This window comes from Prunus avium, chromosome 4 (assembly GCF_965620075.1).
Source record: "Prunus avium chromosome 4, drPruAviu1.hap1.1, whole genome shotgun sequence".
Lineage (NCBI taxonomy): Eukaryota > Viridiplantae > Streptophyta > Magnoliopsida > Rosales > Rosaceae > Prunus > Prunus avium.
In genome coordinates, this window is record NC_142287.1 from 30,597,812 (window position 1) to 30,617,144 (window position 19,333).

At 34.4% G+C, this 19,333-nt stretch overlaps 1 protein-coding gene across 4 annotated transcripts; it reads right to left on the reverse strand.

The window, feature by feature from the left end:
• Window positions 1-392: 392 nt before the first annotated feature.
• On the reverse strand, window positions 393-6,707 carry LOC110767336 (potassium transporter 11). 4 transcript variants are annotated; one of them, XM_088252655.1, is made up of 9 exons: window positions 6,315-6,707; window positions 5,660-5,805; window positions 5,001-5,226; window positions 4,047-4,292; window positions 3,531-3,581; window positions 3,145-3,405; window positions 2,865-3,038; window positions 2,012-2,266; window positions 393-1,493 (listed from the first exon to the last, which is right to left on the reverse strand). In XM_088252655.1, the coding sequence occupies exons 2-9, from the start codon at window positions 5,786-5,788 to the stop codon at window positions 451-453; spliced, it is 2,385 nt and encodes a 794-aa protein (XP_088108781.1). In that variant the 5' UTR covers window positions 5,789-5,805; window positions 6,315-6,707; the 3' UTR covers window positions 393-450. The 4 variants fall into 4 exon arrangements, with proteins under 4 accessions (XP_088108781.1, XP_088108779.1, XP_088108780.1 ...); XM_088252653.1 differs by having other exon boundaries at window positions 5,660-5,822; XM_088252654.1 differs by having other exon boundaries at window positions 5,001-5,223; window positions 5,660-5,952.
• Window positions 6,708-19,333: the final 12,626 nt, after the last annotated feature.

The following is a 19,333-nucleotide window of genomic DNA, read 5'->3' on the forward strand; positions in this document are numbered from 1 at the left end:
AAGAAAAAAAAAATTAAAGCAAAAGAATAAATAAATAAATAACCTCCCAATAATTTGGCTACGGATTGTTACCCAAATTGGGCCTGACCTGCAGCAGGGTGAAGGCCAGATGAGTAGTCTTAGTGAAGCGTAGTATTTTAGGCTTTGGCAGCCCATGTAGCTGATGAATAATTGAAAACTATATTAATGTCTCTTTTTGTGTTTTTGGTGGAAATTATTATTGAAGAATAATAAAGTAAATAACAAAATTATTATTGAAAATTTACCACAATGTATATATTTCCCCATGTTCAATAGGAGTAGCACAAACAGATATCCCATTTGTCAAGATTTTCTCAACACTTCTTTACTTTTTAATTGCATTCCTAATATGATTTAAAACGCAACTAGAGTGAAAAACAATCGGCATTTACAGTATGATATAAGTTTCATTGATGATAGACAGAAAATTTACACATAGAAAATCTGTCCAACATTCAATAGACTCTCATGAGGAACATTGAAGATCACACTGTGCTCCCTGCAAACTTTTCTAAGAAATGCATAAATGTAATCAACAGCTATCTTTTTGTAGAACCTGGAATCCCTCCTTGCTCTCACGATCGTGTTCCCAAGTATATGCACCACCCCAGAATCCCTACAATTATTCAAAAATTCTAGCTCATCAATCTCATTCTGCATGCTCAGTTGACTGGATGAACTCGTAGTATTGTTTGCATGCAATGGAGATTTAGCAGGCACAATTGAGTCCACTGATGAGATAGTAAGGTCCGCAGTCGATCCAATTGTGTTGCCATTATTATTTATTAGGCCTTCCCTTGACCTCTCAGTTTGCTGGCCATATATACTGTACTCATCCGAGTCTGAACACCCCTCCATCATGGACTCGAGCCGGACAAACATGAAAAGGTTATCGAAGAGTTTTTTCTCAAAGTCATCATCTTTCTTGTGGAGGTCTTTGTAACCGTATCTTGCAACGCAACGGAACATGTGGAAACTCTTGGGGCCAATCCGCTTTACAAGGAATCTTTCTTCTTCTGGGACAGTGTATACAGGAAGATACTTCACACAAACAAAGACGACAACAGAATGGATCGCAGGCAGGTTGGTGATGAAGTGGGAAAAGATGTGAGGCACTCCACTTGCAAGCTCAGTGTACACAAGTCCTATCCCAGGGACCCGAACCAGTCCTAAACTGGGGCCAAGTCCAAGAAGCCATGCCATTGAAACCTTACTGTGCATCTCAAACTCATAACGTTTCAATGTACCATAATGCCAAACATACATGATGAGAAGAAAGGCAGCTGCAATCACAAGAGGAACCCATCCACCTTGATCAACCTTGAAGAGGACAGCAGAAAAGTAAGTGCATTCCACAACCAGTGACAAACCAGTGAATATCAGGACAAGAATCCAATGACAGCGCCACACTAATATCATGATTAGAGTCATGAGCAGTGTGGTTGCTAGCATGACCACAACAACTGCCGTCCCTGTTATAACATAAAACATAATGCAATTGAGTGCAAGCTTGATTTGGAAGAAAGACCTTGAGCTACCATAAATATTAACTTATTTAAAATCAAAGACCAAAATTCTAATTGAATATTATTAAAGGTGTACACATACTCTTGTATCTCTTATTAATGTTTTGGGTTGTTAAATCATTCAATAAAGTAAGAACTTCTATCTTCTCTTTGTTTTGGATTGTTATCATGGTACCAGAGCAGGTTTTTATACGATTTCTCACAGCAGCAAGTCAGTTAACTATTGGTCTGTACTGTCACCTCAAAAAGTTCACCACCTCCCTACTTCTTCACCTCCTAATTTATCCCAAATACATCTTCACCTCCTAATTTATCTCAAATACTTCTTCCTCTCATATTTCTTTATTTAAAGTTCCAAACATTCTTTCCAAGAATTTTTCATAATTGCGTTTTGAGCCTAGTTCAACAAAGTAGAGAATATGGCTTACATAAGCTTCAGGACATTTAGCAAAGGATGAACTTACCATATGCATTTCCAATTTGGCTTTGATTTTTGAATCCAGCAGTCACAGAAATGCAAAGAATCATAAGAATCCAATTAATATCTGGAATATATATTTGGCCGAGGAACTTCTTTGATGTGTGTACAACTTTGACTCTAGGAAAACAGCCAAGTGCAAGAGCCTGCTTAATTATTGAAAAAGTCGCCGATATAGTTGCTTGACTTGCAACTATTGCAGCTAGAGTCGCAACAATGAAGACTGGCCAATATATTTTCTCTGCAGTATGAAAAGCAATAAGCATCTTTGGAACAACAATATGCTACTTATTGTTTAAGAGATTATGTTACTCGTTTCCCCTATATTCTCAGTTTACATTAGAGAGTCAATAGAGAATGGCACAGTGAAAAAATTTGAGTGAATCCAAATTGTATGGGCTCATAGAGATGAAAGATTTCTTAATACTCATATCATAAAAGAACTTTATGGAATTTGTATCTGTTTCATCTTACAATTTATCATTTTAATCCGTGAATTAGAAATTATCCTTTATGTCTCAACTTTCCACATGAATTTGAAAGCAGGTTGGTTTAGTAAATTAAAGTTCAGCCCAACTTTGGATTTTTGTAGAGAGTTTTACCCACACACCCAAAGTCAAAGTTTGAAGCTACCAATCCCCCTTTGACCTCCTTCGTACCCAAAAAAAGACCCAGTAATCTACATTAGTTAAGATTTAAAAGAATAAAAAGACTTGAGTAAATATTTTTATATTTTTCAAATTCTATCAAATACTATTACTAAAAATTTTAGTGCGCTTAATTATGAGAAAACCGTTTATGTGTTCTCCCATGTATGCAAAATAACGATTAGGGCAAACCTGGAATGGAACGATAAAATGCTTGAAGCACGGTTTTGTCGTCATGATATTTCATAAGGTACGCAGCTTGTCCAGAATAGGCTAAAAGAAGGCAAGGAAACACAACCGTAGTGAAAGCAATCTGTACAGCTGAAACTGGAAAATGGGCAAGGTCGGCAAAGAGTGCTTCAGTCCCTGTAATCATTCATAATTTGTCATCAGAATCCAAAATAGCAGATGTGGTATTAGGATACAGAAACTTAAAGAGCTGAAAAGTGAAATTAGGATACAGAAACTTTACCTGTTATACTAAGCATGATACCTCCAAGGGAAGTCCAACCATCTCTCCCATTCCTTTTAAAATACCGATATATATAGACGGGCGAAAAAGCTCTCAAAACGCTACTGTCATGTTTCCAGATGTTGAATATGCCAATACCTCCAATTAAGAGAAACCAAAGAAGCACAATGGGAGCAAAGAGCCAACCAACTTTATCTGTACCATAGTGCTGTACGCTAAACAAGCCTACTAATATTACAACAGCAACAAGTATGACATAATCTGCACCACAACAAACAAAGTGTCAGTTAAAGACATAATTCAGCAGTAGTGACTGAGAGAGGTACAGAGGCAAGGAACCACATATAAAAAATAAAAACATTTAGTTCCAAGGAATATGACGGTACCATTTTTCATGCCAGGGCTGCTTACTTTGATCCCGCCAGCAGCTGATAAAACTGCCAAAAGCAAAGCATAGTTGATATCTTCTAATGATACAGAGAGAAACAAAACAATTTTAACCACACTCATTTCAAGCGTTGATTTTTTCCCATTTTAATTCCTTTCTTGGAAGAATCTTTAGTAATCTACAGCTCCTATTAAAGTATATTTCTTTTGTTTTGGAAAGAAACTCTAGGATTGTAAGGTTGGAAGAGATTGTTATCCGTGGCGATAACCAGACTCACCCTCGCATCCCATTATCTTTTTCCATAATTTTTTTTTTTTTTGTTTATTTACCTATTTAGGCCTTTTAATAAAAAGTTCCTTGCGGTTCTTGTGTGCCTGGGTTGTGCCCCCATTGGGCCCTTTCTAATAAACAACTTTTGCTTATCATAGAAAAAATAAGGGCAGAGAGACAAAAAGGATAAACAGATGGATTATTAGGAAAAGTTATATGACTTCTAGTGTCAAGAAATGTGTACCAGATATAGCTGGAGTAAGAATCCCATCACCAATCACCATACAAGTGCCAACGAGGACCAGAAGAAGAAGGGCATTCTTCCTTGATGCATGCCCCTCCAACCACTTCTTGGTTTTTGCAGCATATGATTGTTCATGGAAAGTAGAACGACTATACGTTGTTAGCTCTTCATCAGTCCGGTGTTGGTTAGGAATAGTTTTTACATTTGCATGTCGGCAGAGCAATGAATAAAGAGCAAATGTTCCACCTGCAACGCAGAAACCACTTATTCCGTAGAACTTTATGGCGACTCATGAGCAACAAACAGTACCATACAACTCTTGGACGCATGCAGTTTGAGAACAACGAGCACAAGATACACGGTGTCATGTTTAAATTAATTTCAGGAAAATAACTAATAAAGGAAATTAGTTAAACACCTCCTCTATTCTAAATCAAGAAGTATATGTACCAATGTGTTACCTAAATAATCAGTTCGTTTGCAAATGTGGCTTCACTCACACTGCTACGAGTGATACGGTAAAATCAACGACATGAGTTCAGGGTCAAATTGGTAAGTAAAAATAATATGGGCATGTAAGCCGAACACTAGACACATGTATATGCTACTTCTTTTACAAAATAATTCTGTCAAGCTAATTACTTTCCTGCCAGAGACTACTTTATTAAAGATAAACAAGAAAAAGGAAACACAAGCTAATTTGTTCTTCAACATTTTTCTTAACAATTACTGATGGGAAAGTCTGACTAGAATGTTCTAATAAAAATGCAGAACAATTCACATATTTGACCAAGTATACTGCTTTTATGTTTATCATTACAGGTAGACACATGTGAATAATCACCATTGCATGTGGTAAGCTGTAACAGTGAACATATGTACTTCATCCCTTTTACCATCCCATAAAACACCAGACAATTGATGAAGCAAATCTACATATAGAGTTTGGTTTACCTTGACCACTGTCGTTCGCCCTACAAACAACGAACACATATTTGAGGAGCGGGATAAGAGTAAGAGAGTATATTATCAATGACAGAGCTCCAACCACATCCTCCGGGTCTGAAATTCCATGAGGAAATGTATTGTAGAAAACATACAAGGGAGAAGTACCCAAATCTCCAAAAACCACTCCAAGACTTTGGAATGCAAGCCGCATAAGCAATAGTGCAGAGAACTTCTGGAGATTTGAAAATTGGATCAGCAAACACAATCAAGAATATACATTATCCTCAGAATCCACTAATATCAGGCAATTACTTAAACCATATAGCATATCACTTTTTCAGTCGTTTTCATAGCAATTGAAATACGTCCAACAAAAACTACACAAGAAATCCACATATTCATTTCCAACATCTTAAAATATGCACAACATTATTATCACGCTGAAGTCATTTACCAGTTGAAAATCTTTGGAAATTGGAATTATAAATTGGAACTTGTTGACTTACAAAAAGTTAAACGCCAGAAGGTTTAAATTCATTGACAAGGAGTAAATACCATTTCACTTCATTGAATTACATCTGTATATACAGGAGGAAGAGAGAGAGAGAGAGAGAGAGAGAGAGAGAGAGAGAGAGAGAGAGAGAGAGAGAGAGAGAGAGAGGTACCTTTTCCCTGTACATATTTCTAAGCCTGCCAGCCTCCTCATCCATGGGTTGGTCAAGCTTCTGATCCAAAACCCACATACTGCCTTTGTTGGTATCACTATCTTCATCAATCTCCACTCTTGAAGCCATTGAAATTTCAAATGATTCTGCAGCTTTCATAAAGCTATAATAGAAAACTCAAAGAAAACCAATATGAAATATCACTAAAAGTGATTAGAACCAGATCTTCAAAATTTGATCTTCACTTGAAATCCATCCCAATAGAACTATGAATTGAAACTCAGCAATACAATCTGAAGACCAAATAAGGACAGAACAAAAACCCGTGATTAGGGTGATATGTCCAGTTCAAAAACAACTCATTTTAAAGCAACAAGAGACAATTACTAGACAGTAACAAGAAATTGACATCAGTCCTGTAGCCAGGCAGAGCTCAAAAATTGACACCCACCTAAAGTTCAATCAAACAAAACTAAAGGTTCAATCTTGGTACAAGCTGAAAATGAATTAAAGCTACTTCAACTCAGTGCCAGCAATTACTGGAATTGAACAAAAAGCATTAAAACTCAGAGACCCAATTGAGGGCAGAAGAGCTCAATAGCACCTCACACAGAAAATGAAATGATAGAACAGACAAAGAAGTTATAATTATTACTTTGTCACTGGAATTCCCAAGTGGGGTCAGCTGGAGAAGAGGTTGAGGCTCAGCCACATGATCAATAAGCATCCCTTTGTACTAAAGCAGAGAGATGAGCAGAAACCCAAGTCGGTTTTCCGGGAAAAAAACGAAGGCTGAAACAGAAAGAGAGAGTTGTGTGCAGGTTCACAGGCCGTTTTGGCTGTTTATTTGTTCAAAGCACAAAGTTTCAGCCAAATAACAGAAAAAAACACAAGGCCTTTCTCAGCTGCTTTAATGAAAGAGTTTACACATAAAGCATCTCTCTGCCAATCAATGAGAGAGAATATGGAAAGAGACAGACAGAGGAGGAAGAGAGTAGGAGGAGAAGTTGTTTGGTTTTGATGTATATATTTTGTTATTCATTTCCAAGAGAGACAAACACATTTGGTAATTAATCAGCTGATGTCTGAGACTTAAGCAGCTAATTTGTATATAATCTACTGCCATTAAATAAAAAGCAAAATAACAAAGAATTTAATAAAATATTAAGAAGGGTGAAACAAAATTAATAATATGAATTTATTTTCAGATGCAATGCAAATATGAATTTCTGATGCGGGCAGGTTGTCACTTGTCAGTAAAATTCGATTGTGTAAAGTTTTTTTAAATGTTAGCAGTGGGCCCACGAAACTGATTGGTAGATTGGGAGTGTCTAATCTGGTGGAACCCCTTCTATCTTTGTGTGGCTATACTAATTTTAGTACTATTATATGCAATAATGTGCGCCACCTTTCTTCCAGCAATATATTTATTTATAGCCAATTCCTGTGTCATCATAAAAAGTACATCAGAAATATCAAACCAATTTTCCGGAAAAGCAAATATGGTCCGGTGAAAAAAATAATGAACATGGGATGATGGACTGTGAATATTCAGATGTCACAATACAAAAGCCAAAACATCTAAATGTACTTGGAAATGTTATAGCATATGTATCCAATATTTATTTTAATATTTTGCACTCGATGAAATGAAAGAATGAATCGTTAAATGTTTCTTCGTCGTAAGAAAAAGTGGTTTTTTTGATATAGTGGTATTTCCTCTATTATCAGCTAAATGTTTTATTTCTTTCTAATCTGTGAAGAATTTTATTTGATTAATGCATGCATGTAAATTTTTTAACAGTGTGAGTTTTTAATTACTAAAACCTAGAGTTGAAATTTAGGTACCAGTTTGAATTAATAATAATAGAAAAAATTGGTAAGATTCTTTTTCATTTTTGCTGGTAAGATTCTTTGCTAATTGTCTTCTCTCTTTTTTCTTTGGTAGGAGTGTTAATCGTCTTATAAAATTATTAAGAATCTTTTGTTGTCAATCATGTACATACGGAAAAGTCAAGGCCTTGGTTTAATTACTAAATTTGAAACTAAAGATTGCTAGGGTTTACAAATTACTTTCTTCCAAACCTATCATTTTAGCATTTTCATCTCACATACCTCACATTCTCTTTTCATAAACTTTGTGATACATCTAGTTAGGGCCCGTTTGATAAACATTTCAATTTTATTTTTTATTTTTTATTTTTTGTGCTTGAATATAGAGGGAAAAGAGGGACGATGGAAGTGAGTGGAGATGAGATTGAGAGGGAAGATGAGAGGGGAGTGTTAGAGTATGATAGGATTGTGACACTTGGCATAAGATTAGAGGTTGTGATGGTTAGTTAGTTAAGATAGTTGCGTATAGTAGTGTATTCTCACTACTACAAAAAGGGCAAAAGACGACCAGAAAAAGACGACGGTAGAACAAAAAACCGTCGTTGTTTTTAAAAAGACGACGGTAATAAAAAACCGTCGTGGATAAGTGACTTAAACAACTAAAAAATGGAGATACTGTTGAGAATTTTTTTATAACGACGCACACAAATAAAAAAGCGTCGTCTTATTAAAAAGCTTTTCTTCAGAGTTAAAATCTGACCAAAAAACAACGACAGCAGGTATGACAAGCGTCGTCTTTTAAAAATCAAGTGTCTTTTTTTTGGTAAAGACATGGTTGTTTTGAAAGAACTGTCGTCTATTATAAGTAAAGACGACGGTTTTTTTATAAAACGGGTCGTCTATTATTAAGTAAAGACGACCCTTTTTATATGAAAAGGGTCGTCTATTATGAAGTAAAGATGACCATTTTTATATAAAAAGGGTCGTCTATTATATGTAAAGACGACGGTTTTTTTATAAAAAGGGTCGTCTATTATTAAGTAAAGACGGTTTTTTTTATAAAAAGGGTCGTCTATTATATTTAAAGACGACGGTTTTTTTATAAAAAGGGTCGTCTATTATTAAGTAAAGACGACGGTTTTTTTATAAAAAAGGTCGTCTATTATATTTAAAGACGACAGTTTTTTATAAAAATGGTCGTCTATTATGAAGTAAAGATGACGGTTTTTTTTTAAAAAGGGTCGTCTATTATGAAGTAAAGATGACGGTTTTCTTTAAAAATGGTCGTCTATTATGAAGTAAAGATGACGGTTTTTTTTTAAAAAGGGTCGTCTATTATGAAGTAAAGATGGCGGTTTTTTTAAAAAATGGTCGTCTATTATATGAAAAGATGACGGTTTGTTTTTAAAAAGGGTCGTCTATTGTGAAGTAAAGATGACGGTTTTTTAAAAACAAGATTTAACGGTTATTTCAACTCTGATTTTGATGATTTTTTACAGCTACACTCCTTGACCCTATATGAATACAATGACTGCATTCGATCGTCAATTTAAAATATTTACACTAGTGGATACCACAAAATCTTATGTTATATTTAATAAAAGTAAAAATAAACTCTTGATTGTTAGTGAATATATTGTTTTGATGGCATACGCATTCTATGAAACTAGTTTCAACGATCCAACCGTCAAATTTGTTTGTTTACACTTCGAGATCATATACGCCAAAAATCGGAAAAAATAAACATTCAGAGATTAAGTAATAGCACAAAACTTTTCGACGGTTATAAACGAAAATTCAAGATTTAACGGTTATTTCAACTCTGATTTTGATGATTTTTTACAGCTACACTCCTTGACCCTATATGAATACAATGAACCAATTCGATCGTCAATTTAAAATATTTACACTAGTGGATACCACAAAATCTTATGTTATATTTAATAAAAGTATAAATAAACTCTTAGTTGTTAGTGAATATATTGTTTTGATAGCATACGCATTCTACGAAACTAATTTCAACGATCCAACCGTCAAACTTGTTTGTTTACACATCGAGATCATATACGCCAAAAATCGGAAAATAAATAAATAAATCAAAGATCAAGTAACGGGACAAAACATTTTGATGGTTATAAACGAAAAATCAAGATTTAACGGTTATTTTAACTCCGATTTTGATGATTTTTTACAGCTACACTCCTTGACCCTATATGAATACAATGACTCAATTTGATCTTCAATTTAAAATATTTACACTAGTGGATACCACAAAATCTTATGTTGTATTTAATGAAAGTATAAATAAAAAAAGGTCGTCTATTGTGAAGTAAAGATGACGGTTTTTTTTTTAAAAAGGTCGTCTATTATGAAGTAAAGATGACGCTTTTTAAAAAAAAGGGTCGTCTATTGTGAAGTAAAGATGACGGTTTTTTAAAAAAAGGGTCGTCTATTATGAAGTAAAGACGACCCTTTTTATATAAAAATGGTCGTCTATTATATGTAAAGACGACTCTTTTTATATGAAAATGGTCGTCTATTATGAAGTAAAGACGATCCTTTTATATGAAAAGGGTCGTCTATTATATGTTAAGATGACGGTTTTTTTTTTAAAGCGTCGTCTTTTAAAACACGCTAAAAAATGGCCGCTTAAGTGAATTCGCGCTCGATAAATTTTCAAATTTTCACCCGTCTTTGAAAACCTTATCTCTCATTAACAAGCGTCGTCTTTTAAAACACGCTAAAAAAAGGCTACTTAAGTGAATTCGCGCTCGACAAATTTTCAGATTTTCCCCCGTCTCTGAAAACCTTATATCTCCCTCCTTGAAACCCTCCTGCACTCTCTAAAACACCCTCATGAAACTCTCTACAAAATCATCAAAAAATCGATATCAATGAAGGAGTTGAGAGATTGAGGTCTTCGCATATCCATAAGATGTAGAGGGAGGTTCTGTATTTGAGAATCAAAGCTGGTTGAAAGGTTTGATTTGAAAGATCTCGACCTTCACTTTCTTCAAAGAAGATCTCGCTCTCAGGCACTCAACTCGCTCATCAAACTCAGCGACTCGATCTAGAAAGACTTATGGAAATCGGTATATATATATATATATATGTTTGTTCATGTATTGTGCTAATTTCGTGGGATTTAAGTGAGTTTCTCATTTGGGTTTTTTATAAATATGCACAGCCGTCCCACAAGGCCTTCGTAATCAAGAAGAAGCTGACGAAGAAGATGAGGCAAAACATACCCATCCCTCACTAGATCCGTTTGTTTTTGGACCGACAACATCATCAGGTCCAAAATACTTTTTGTTTTTGTTGTTTACTTTAATTATTTTGGAATTTCATTGTTAATTTTCTGAATCTCTGATTTTTCATTTGTTATGGTGCCACCACAAGAACAGGTTATGGTGCCACCACAAGAACAGGTACTTTGCCAATTATGCCAATTGTGTTCTGCTATCATTCTAGAGCTGCATAGATCTTTTTGCTAAGGTTACTGCTAAACAAGTTTATGTTTAAGAGTATTGGGGTCTCTTTCGTGCAGGTCTTTCCTTTTCCGACACCAACAACTTGGAAAATGTGCAAGAAGGCAGAGCTAAGTCAACCCAAGAACAAATTGATGAAGTTAAAATCAAATTAGTAGAATTTGTGAGCTCCGTTATTTCTAATTATAGGTAGGAAGTATGTATGTAATAGAATAAAGATTGGTTGACTATGTAATAACTATTGACTCTTCAAAAAACTAAAGATAATAAAACGATGGTTTTATTGGAAAAACCGTCATCTGTATATATTATCAATGACCTCTTTTAACACCATAACGTCTTTTTATATACAATCAACGACGGTTTTACTAAAAAATCGTTGTCTTAGAGTTAATAGACGAAAATATTTCAAGAAATCGTCGTCTTCACATTTAATAGATGATGGCTTTTTAACAAAACCGACGTCTTTGGATATAATAAAACATAGTTCTTTACTTAATAATAGACGACCCTTTTTATAAAAAAAACCGTCGTCTTTACATATAATAGACGACCCTTTTTATATGAAAAGGGTCGTCTTTACTTCATAATAGACGACCATTTTCATATAAAAAGGGTCGTCTTTACTTCATAATAGATGACGGTTTTGAGTAAAAGAGTCGTCTATTTACATATAATAGACGATGGTTTTGAGTAAAAGCGTCGTCTTTAGAAATAATAGACGACGGAGATTTACCGTCGTGGTTTTATGCATCAAAAGATGTCGCTCGATTTCACGACGGTTGAAAAATCGAATACACGACGGTGGATTACCGTCGTCTATTTCGATTTTTGTAGTAGTGTCTAAATTACTGGTTCATTAAGAAAGAAAGTTCATTTTCTCTGCTATCTCTCTCTCTATTCCTGATATCTCATTCTCTCTCTCTCTAGAAATTGTTCTTCATAGTTCTTCATTTGATATTGATTAACATGGTATCAATCGCCATTACCGCTCACGTAGATTCTTTGATCCGGCTTCTTGCTTCCTCTATCTCTGTCTTCGATTTGATCTTCGGCTACCTCTGATCTCTTTGTTTCTTGCTTCTTCCAGATTTCTGTGTCTTCTCAAATAATCGTAATTTTCTAGGGTTTGTTGATTCGATCTCGAAGTGTGATTGTTTCTTCTTCTCCTCTCTTGGCATTGTGCCGCTCAAGTGTTTGTGATAAGTTCTCAGTGAATTGCTTCGTTCTGTACTGCAACAATGGTGACTGCTGCACAACTTCAGATTTTGCAATCTCCGATCACGGCTCTTATTTCTACAATTTCGACATTTGTGAACGTGAAATTGGACCACTCGAACTACCTGAATTGGCATTTTTTGTGACACTTGGCATAAGATTAGAGGTTGTGATGGTTAGTTAGTTAAGATGGTTGCGTATAGTAGTGTATTCTAAATTACTGGTTCATTAAGAAAGAAAGTTCATTTTCGCTGCTATCTCTCTCTTTATTCCTGATATCTCATTCTCTCTCTCTCTCTCTAGAAATTGTTCTTCATAGTTCTTCATTTGATATTGATTAACAGGGAGGATAGAGAGGATGAGTAACAAAAGTGAAAACAAAAACTAAAAACTGAAATCTATTTGAAATTGTTTTTACTTTTGTTACTCATCCCTCCAACCTTCCCCTCTCATTCCACCGACCCTCCCCTCTCATTTTCCTATATACTTTAGCACAATCTACTCTTTAAATATTTTAGACACCATTACTTTCAAATTAGTTACTACTATAAAAAGTCATGTTTACTATGGTAACACAGACATATATCTCCCTCACATGTATATTTAAGTAATGACCATTATATTATATATAATCTAAATCTACCAATTAAATTATATATAATCTAAATCTACCAATTAACTTAATAATCAACTAGTTTAAAGCTGTGCCTTCGGCCAGTTGGTAGCTTTGGCATTTCTTATAAGTTCAAAGCGTATCACTTGACTATCGATCAAATTAATGCAAACTCTTATGTGTTAGTGTTATGGACTTATTCGGATAAAATTATACAAAATTCATTAATCTGTTGGGAAAAATAAGCGTTTGAGTATGCCTTGTGATTACTTGGAGGTTTGGCTTCTTGCATGGTAACACTGTTTGCCTAGTACTAAACTCACCGAGACTCGACTTTAAAGTGAAACCCTAGATTTTTCCGAATTCTAAGTGTGTGTGAACCCTAACAGTAGCTTCGAAAGTAGTACCAGGTGCCAACAATGTTGAACTCATGAACAGAAGGTCAACTTTCTTTTTCTTTCTCTCCATGTCTCGTTCTAGCTAAAACAAAAGATTAACTTTGAAAATACAAGTCCTAGATGTTTTTTTTTTTGGTTTGATTTATAAGTTGGTTTTTTTAGATGTTATCACAATAAATTATTTTATTTTATGAGAAGCATATATGTGATACATTTGGTTTTAGAACAAGGGATTTTATTAATTTCACAATTTTAATAAATAAATTGAATTAAAATTATTTGACACGAATGACATGAGTCGATTGTTTCCTCCGAAAAATTCCAAGAAGATAGGAAACGTGTTAGACTAGAGGGTTGACAGATCCAAGCAGCCTCCAACTTTGGACATAAGCACAAATTCCTACAATCACTTAATAGTGACCAATTTCTAGTAGAAATTATTTATATGTAATTAGGATAGATGCCCCACAGATGCATAATATAATTAAGCATGGTGTTTTGTTAACTGTTTATACCTAATTCGACATACCAATACGGAGGTCACATGTGGACTAAGAATCGACATCGGTAGGGAGGCCTTTGGCACCCCTCATTGCCGAGCACAAGACCAGGCCCCTTTGATATTGAAATTACCCTCTGGGACACGTGGAGCACCCATAGTAAATTTCTATAGTCCCATATCGAAATTCTACACAACATGCACAAGTCCCAAAATTGAGGTAACTTGAACTTTTGACAAACTTAGCCATTACTTTGTCTAGATTACTATTTACTTCGTACTTACTGCCTAAGGCCTTATCGCCGTTTTCATCTTGTAGATCGATCGCTCCACCAAGGCCCAGGACTTACCGAAAATCCATACATCACTAATTTGAGCCCAAAAGTGCCGAACTTTTTTTGTGCATCAACATTAACCATTTAAAATCTCTTCGAAGGTTCCACACTAATCCTTGTCTTGTCTGTGGACCTCTCACTTTTTTTTATTGTCTCTTCATTTTTTGTAGGGGCAAACTTACTTATCCAAACCATACTATTTGGGAAACTTTCATGTCATTAGGCCTTTTACGTTCAACCAAATTTGGAACTTGATATTTCAGAATGTAACAAATTATATTGGATAAGTCAATTTTGTTTCTGCATCATTTTGGGATTCTTCCATGGATGCAATATGGTTTAAAAAGAAATGCTATTTCACACACAACAAACCAAACTTCACTAAACGCTTCGTTAATGAAATGAAAAAAATTATGAAATGAAAGAAAAAAAAAAGTACAAACAAAAAGCAAAACCACTCAAAAGCTGTATGACTTATTTATATGGTGAAATGAAGATGCATGTTATCAAAGGATGTGATGATGGCGCATACGAAAAATTATTCTTGTTTTACCTTCTTTAATTATGAGTGCAGGAAGAATGTATTCTTTTGAATATTTTTTTTTTTAATACGTGGGGGTTGCTATTTACTTGGTCTATTTTATTTCAGTTACTTGTATCTGGACTGGAGTGTGGTCCGCGTCAGCTTTTGGCATTTTACACATGCCAAATTTTGTGGAGTTATGGCTTTATACCTAACATAAGCACTATCAATCGCTATCATATATTTGGTTCTCAATGAAGTAAATGGTTAAAATTCCTTCAACAAAATTGTACTGACCCTATGACCCGAGAATTCTGGATTCGTCACTGACTAAACTTTTGAATATCTGTTGTATTCCTATATTGTTTGTAATGGCGTGTTTGGACAAAAGAAGTGATAGAGCACTAATGACAATCAAAATTGGAATTATTATTTTGTTGTCATAAGGTAATTGTTGAATCAAGATATTTCAATCAATTCTTCTTTAGTGTGTAAATATTACGTGGAGGAATTTGATGTTTCAATTTCAAAATCAATCGAGTCCCATTGTGATCATTGAGACGCATGGTTGAATTTTTTTTTAAAAAAATAATGGGTAATGAACGGGGAGTTTTAAGATTTTTTAACATGTCTTCTCCCATGTGACATCTTTTTGCGCCTAATACATGTGCAATTCTTATTGAGTGATGTGGAAGCACGTGAGATTGTTGAGCCTTCCATTTTCTTTTGATTGATTGAACTATATGATGATTTACATTAGACAAATTATAGGTTGTCCCCCGAATTTCAATTTTCTCATAATGAAGCTGTTCATAGTATTTATAACACATTGAAAAATTAAGGAACTTCGTATGAAACTTATTAAAAAAAAGTTAGGCTACTCATCCATCCCATATATTATAAACAACTGGTAGTTGGTCATTGATCGACCTATATGTATTAGAATAAATAAAACTAAAATGTGCATTTGAATGGAAACTAAATACAATGTTACAGGCATGCATGTTGACCCACCATAATCTAATCAAAGGAATATAAAAACCTAATCTCATTATCATGTTTTTGGCATATATACACCATACATACTCCAATCATGAATCGTGTTTCATCATTGTCCCTACAACTGCGTGTCTTCATCATTACCACAATATTACGATTCGCACCTTTTATATTTCATTATTATTATTTTCTATTGAAATTATTTCATTATTATTATTAACTATATTTTATCTTCTTCCTTGTTTTTTTTTGGCCAGAACTATATGTCTATCCAACTACCAATATTTTAACCCTGGTCCCACAATAAACTAGGGATAAACTCCATCTTTTCTCTACGCGGTTTTCGTCTGTTTGTTTGGAAATGAATTATTTAAAAATATAAACTACTAAAATATGTTCCAATACATATTTCTCCACATCAATATTTCCTAATTTTTAACGACACCAACATATTTGTACTTTATAGACCAGCATGAGTTGAAGAAAGTTCGTTGACATGCTTCGCATTTCACCATGCAAGCCGCTATTTAAGATTTTCATTAATTATGCCATATCTGGAATTTAAGATCCTTTCGGGTAACTAGAAAAACTCCCACGTTTTTGCTGATGAGACTGATTTTCTTTTCCAAGTGTAATCAATAGTGGTTTATGCTATATTAGTTTTAGGTCACAAGTCAATCAATTTTAATTGTTAAGCTGGTTTGTATAATTGGGTCAGATAATTGAGGATTGACTTGTTAGTGACTAAGATATGTTGTGTTAATTAACGATATATTTTACAAGATATTTTTATAACGGGTCAGATCATTGACGATTGACATGTTAGTTACTAAAATATGTTGTGTTAATTAACGATTTGATATTTTACAAGATATTTTTATAACGGGTTATACACTCACAACAAAGCTACACCACAACTAGGTGTTGAACTCATCATAAATATATATTGTTCTTATCATCCATGTGAGTCGAACTTGAGATACAAATAGCATTAGACAAAATTCTAGTTAATTAGTATATATTCATTCACTAAACTCGTTTATTTGCCATGCATGAGTAGTCTAGTTAAGCAGTTTATGGTGTTACTAATTTTAAGTGTTTCTTCTTTGTATCTTGTTTTTATTGGACATTTTTTTGCCTATGTGGATTTATATATTCGGATTCAATATAATTGGTTGTATTATTTGGGCTTAGGTAACTTCACATAACACTCCACCGAGTTTAAAGTCAAACAATCTTAATCTAAACTACAATTATTTGCTTCGACGTTTAGGACTTATTTGGTAAGAAATCAATGAACATTTTAAAAGTTAAATAATACATATATATATATATATATAAGCTTATTTGAGGAATACTTTTGTAGAGCCCATCACACATTATTTTTCAATGATTCAAACCGTGTAAGATTTAGATATTTCTATAAGTCCTATTTCATATGTAATCTATAATCCTGAACTTGCTAAACTTGATCCAAAAACAGTGAGCTGCAGATTCATTGGATATGCTGATAGATCAAAAGGTTTTTTTATTTTATTGTCCTAATTATGTGAATAGAATTGTGGAGACAGGCAAGGCAGGGTTTATAGAGCATGATGACAATGAAGGAGTTAATAAAGACTTTGTCTTTGGAGAAGAAGGAAAGATAGGAACTGAACCTGTAAGTGTCACAGATCAAGTGTTGCCTTTACCATTAAATCAAATGTTTTCTCAAACTAATGCACCAGCTGAACCTGTGATTCATGATCAAGACATGGAGAATTTGAATGGGGAAGAGAATGAACCTCAGGCATTTGAGAATCAACAGTTGCCACAACAAGAGCTGAGAATGAACCTGAGGTATTTGAGAAGACCAAATGTGCTGCCAGATTTTGTATATTTGAATGAAGCTGATTTTGACGGTATTGAATTTGAGGACCCATCAAATTATAAACATGCTATGTCTAGTGAATACTCTACGAAGTCGATTAAGGATATGCAATCTGAGTTGGAATCCATGCAAAGTAACAATGTGTGGGAGCTAGTTGAGTCGAGACAAGGAATTAAACCCATTGGTTGTAAGTGGGTGTTCAAAACCAAGAAAGACTCTAAGGGTAACATTGAGAGACACAAAGCAAGGTTAGTGGCCAAGGGTTTCACACAACAAGAATGAGTAGACTACAATGAAACTTTCCCACCAGTTTCAACCAAAGATGCTTTTAGGATCATAATGACACTTGTGGCTCATTTTGATTTGTTTTTACATCAAATGGATGTGAAAACAGCCTTTCTTAATGGAGGTTTAAGTGAAGAAATTTTCATGCTGCAACCTGAGGGTTATATAGAAGAAGGCAGTGAGCATTTGGTATGTAAATTGAAGAAATCAATTTATGGTTTGAAGCAAGCCTCTAGACAATGGTATCTCAAGTTTGACAAGATCATTACTTCAAATGGTTTTGTCGAAAACAGATTAGATGAGTGCATATACTTAAAATTCAGTGGGAGTAAATTCATTTTTCTAGTTCTTTATGTAGATGACATCTTGCTTGCTAGTAGTGATGAAAGTCTTTTACATGAGACTAAGAGTTTTCTTTCCATGAGTTTTGAGATGAAGGACCTTGGAGAAGCATCATATGTATTGGGAATCGAAATCCACAGAGATAGAGAAAAAGGGTTGCTAGGTTTATCTCAAAAGGCATATATTGAGAAGGTGTTGAAGAAATTTAACATGCTTCAAAGTAATGGAGCTGAGGTCCCTGTTTCAAAGGGAGACAAACTAAGCAAAGAAGATTGTCCAAGGAATGATGTAGAAAGGGCAGAAATGAAGGACAAACCATATGCTTCGGTAGTAGGCAGTATCATGTACGCACAGGTGTGCACACGACCTGATCTAGCATTTTCCATTAGTGTATTAGGCAGATATCAATTTGATCCGGGCATTGCACATTGGAAGGCTGCAAAGAAAGTGTTGGGATACATGCAAAGAACAAAATGACATATGCTAGTATACAAAAGAACAGATAGCTTGGAGTTGGTTGGTTACACAGATTCAGATTTTGCAGGATGCAAAGATACTTCCCAGTTGACTTCTAGTTTTGTGTTCATGATGGGAGGAGGTGCAGTTGCTTGGAAGAGTGAAAAACAACCATCTATAGCTACATCTACTATGTTTGCTGAGTACTTGGCGTGTTATGAAGCTACTTCACATGCCATGTGGTTGAAGAACTTCATAAAAGACCTAAAAGTAGTAGATTCTATAGAGAAGCCTATTCAGTTGTTTTGTGATAAAAAAAGGAGCAGTGTTCTTTTGCAAGAACAACAAAAGGTTTGCTGGACTGAAGCATATGAAAGTGAAGTATTTGCTAGTAAGAGAGAAGGTTCGAGAAGGCTTAACCACTGTTGATTATATCAACACTACAGAAATGATAGCAGATCCCTTAAATAAAGCAATTTCAAACAATGCTTTTCATAGGCATGTGACCAATACGGGATTACTGTCCAACTTTGAAGATTCTTTAGTCTAGTGAGAGTTGATGACTTGTTCTCATTTTAGCTAATTTGCTTAAGCTTTTGTTGTTCGAGCTAGTGTTTTTGTCTTGTCATCTAGTTAAGTTTTTCTGGACAGTTTGGATTCTTAAATGAATATTGTTTTGATTTCATTGAATTTTGCAATATGATTACAGTTTACAGTTCAAGTTATAAAACTATTTAAGCTACAGGTAAGATCATATGTGTATATATATATTGATCATAAAGAGGACCATTCGTGTGGTGAATGAATAACTTCAA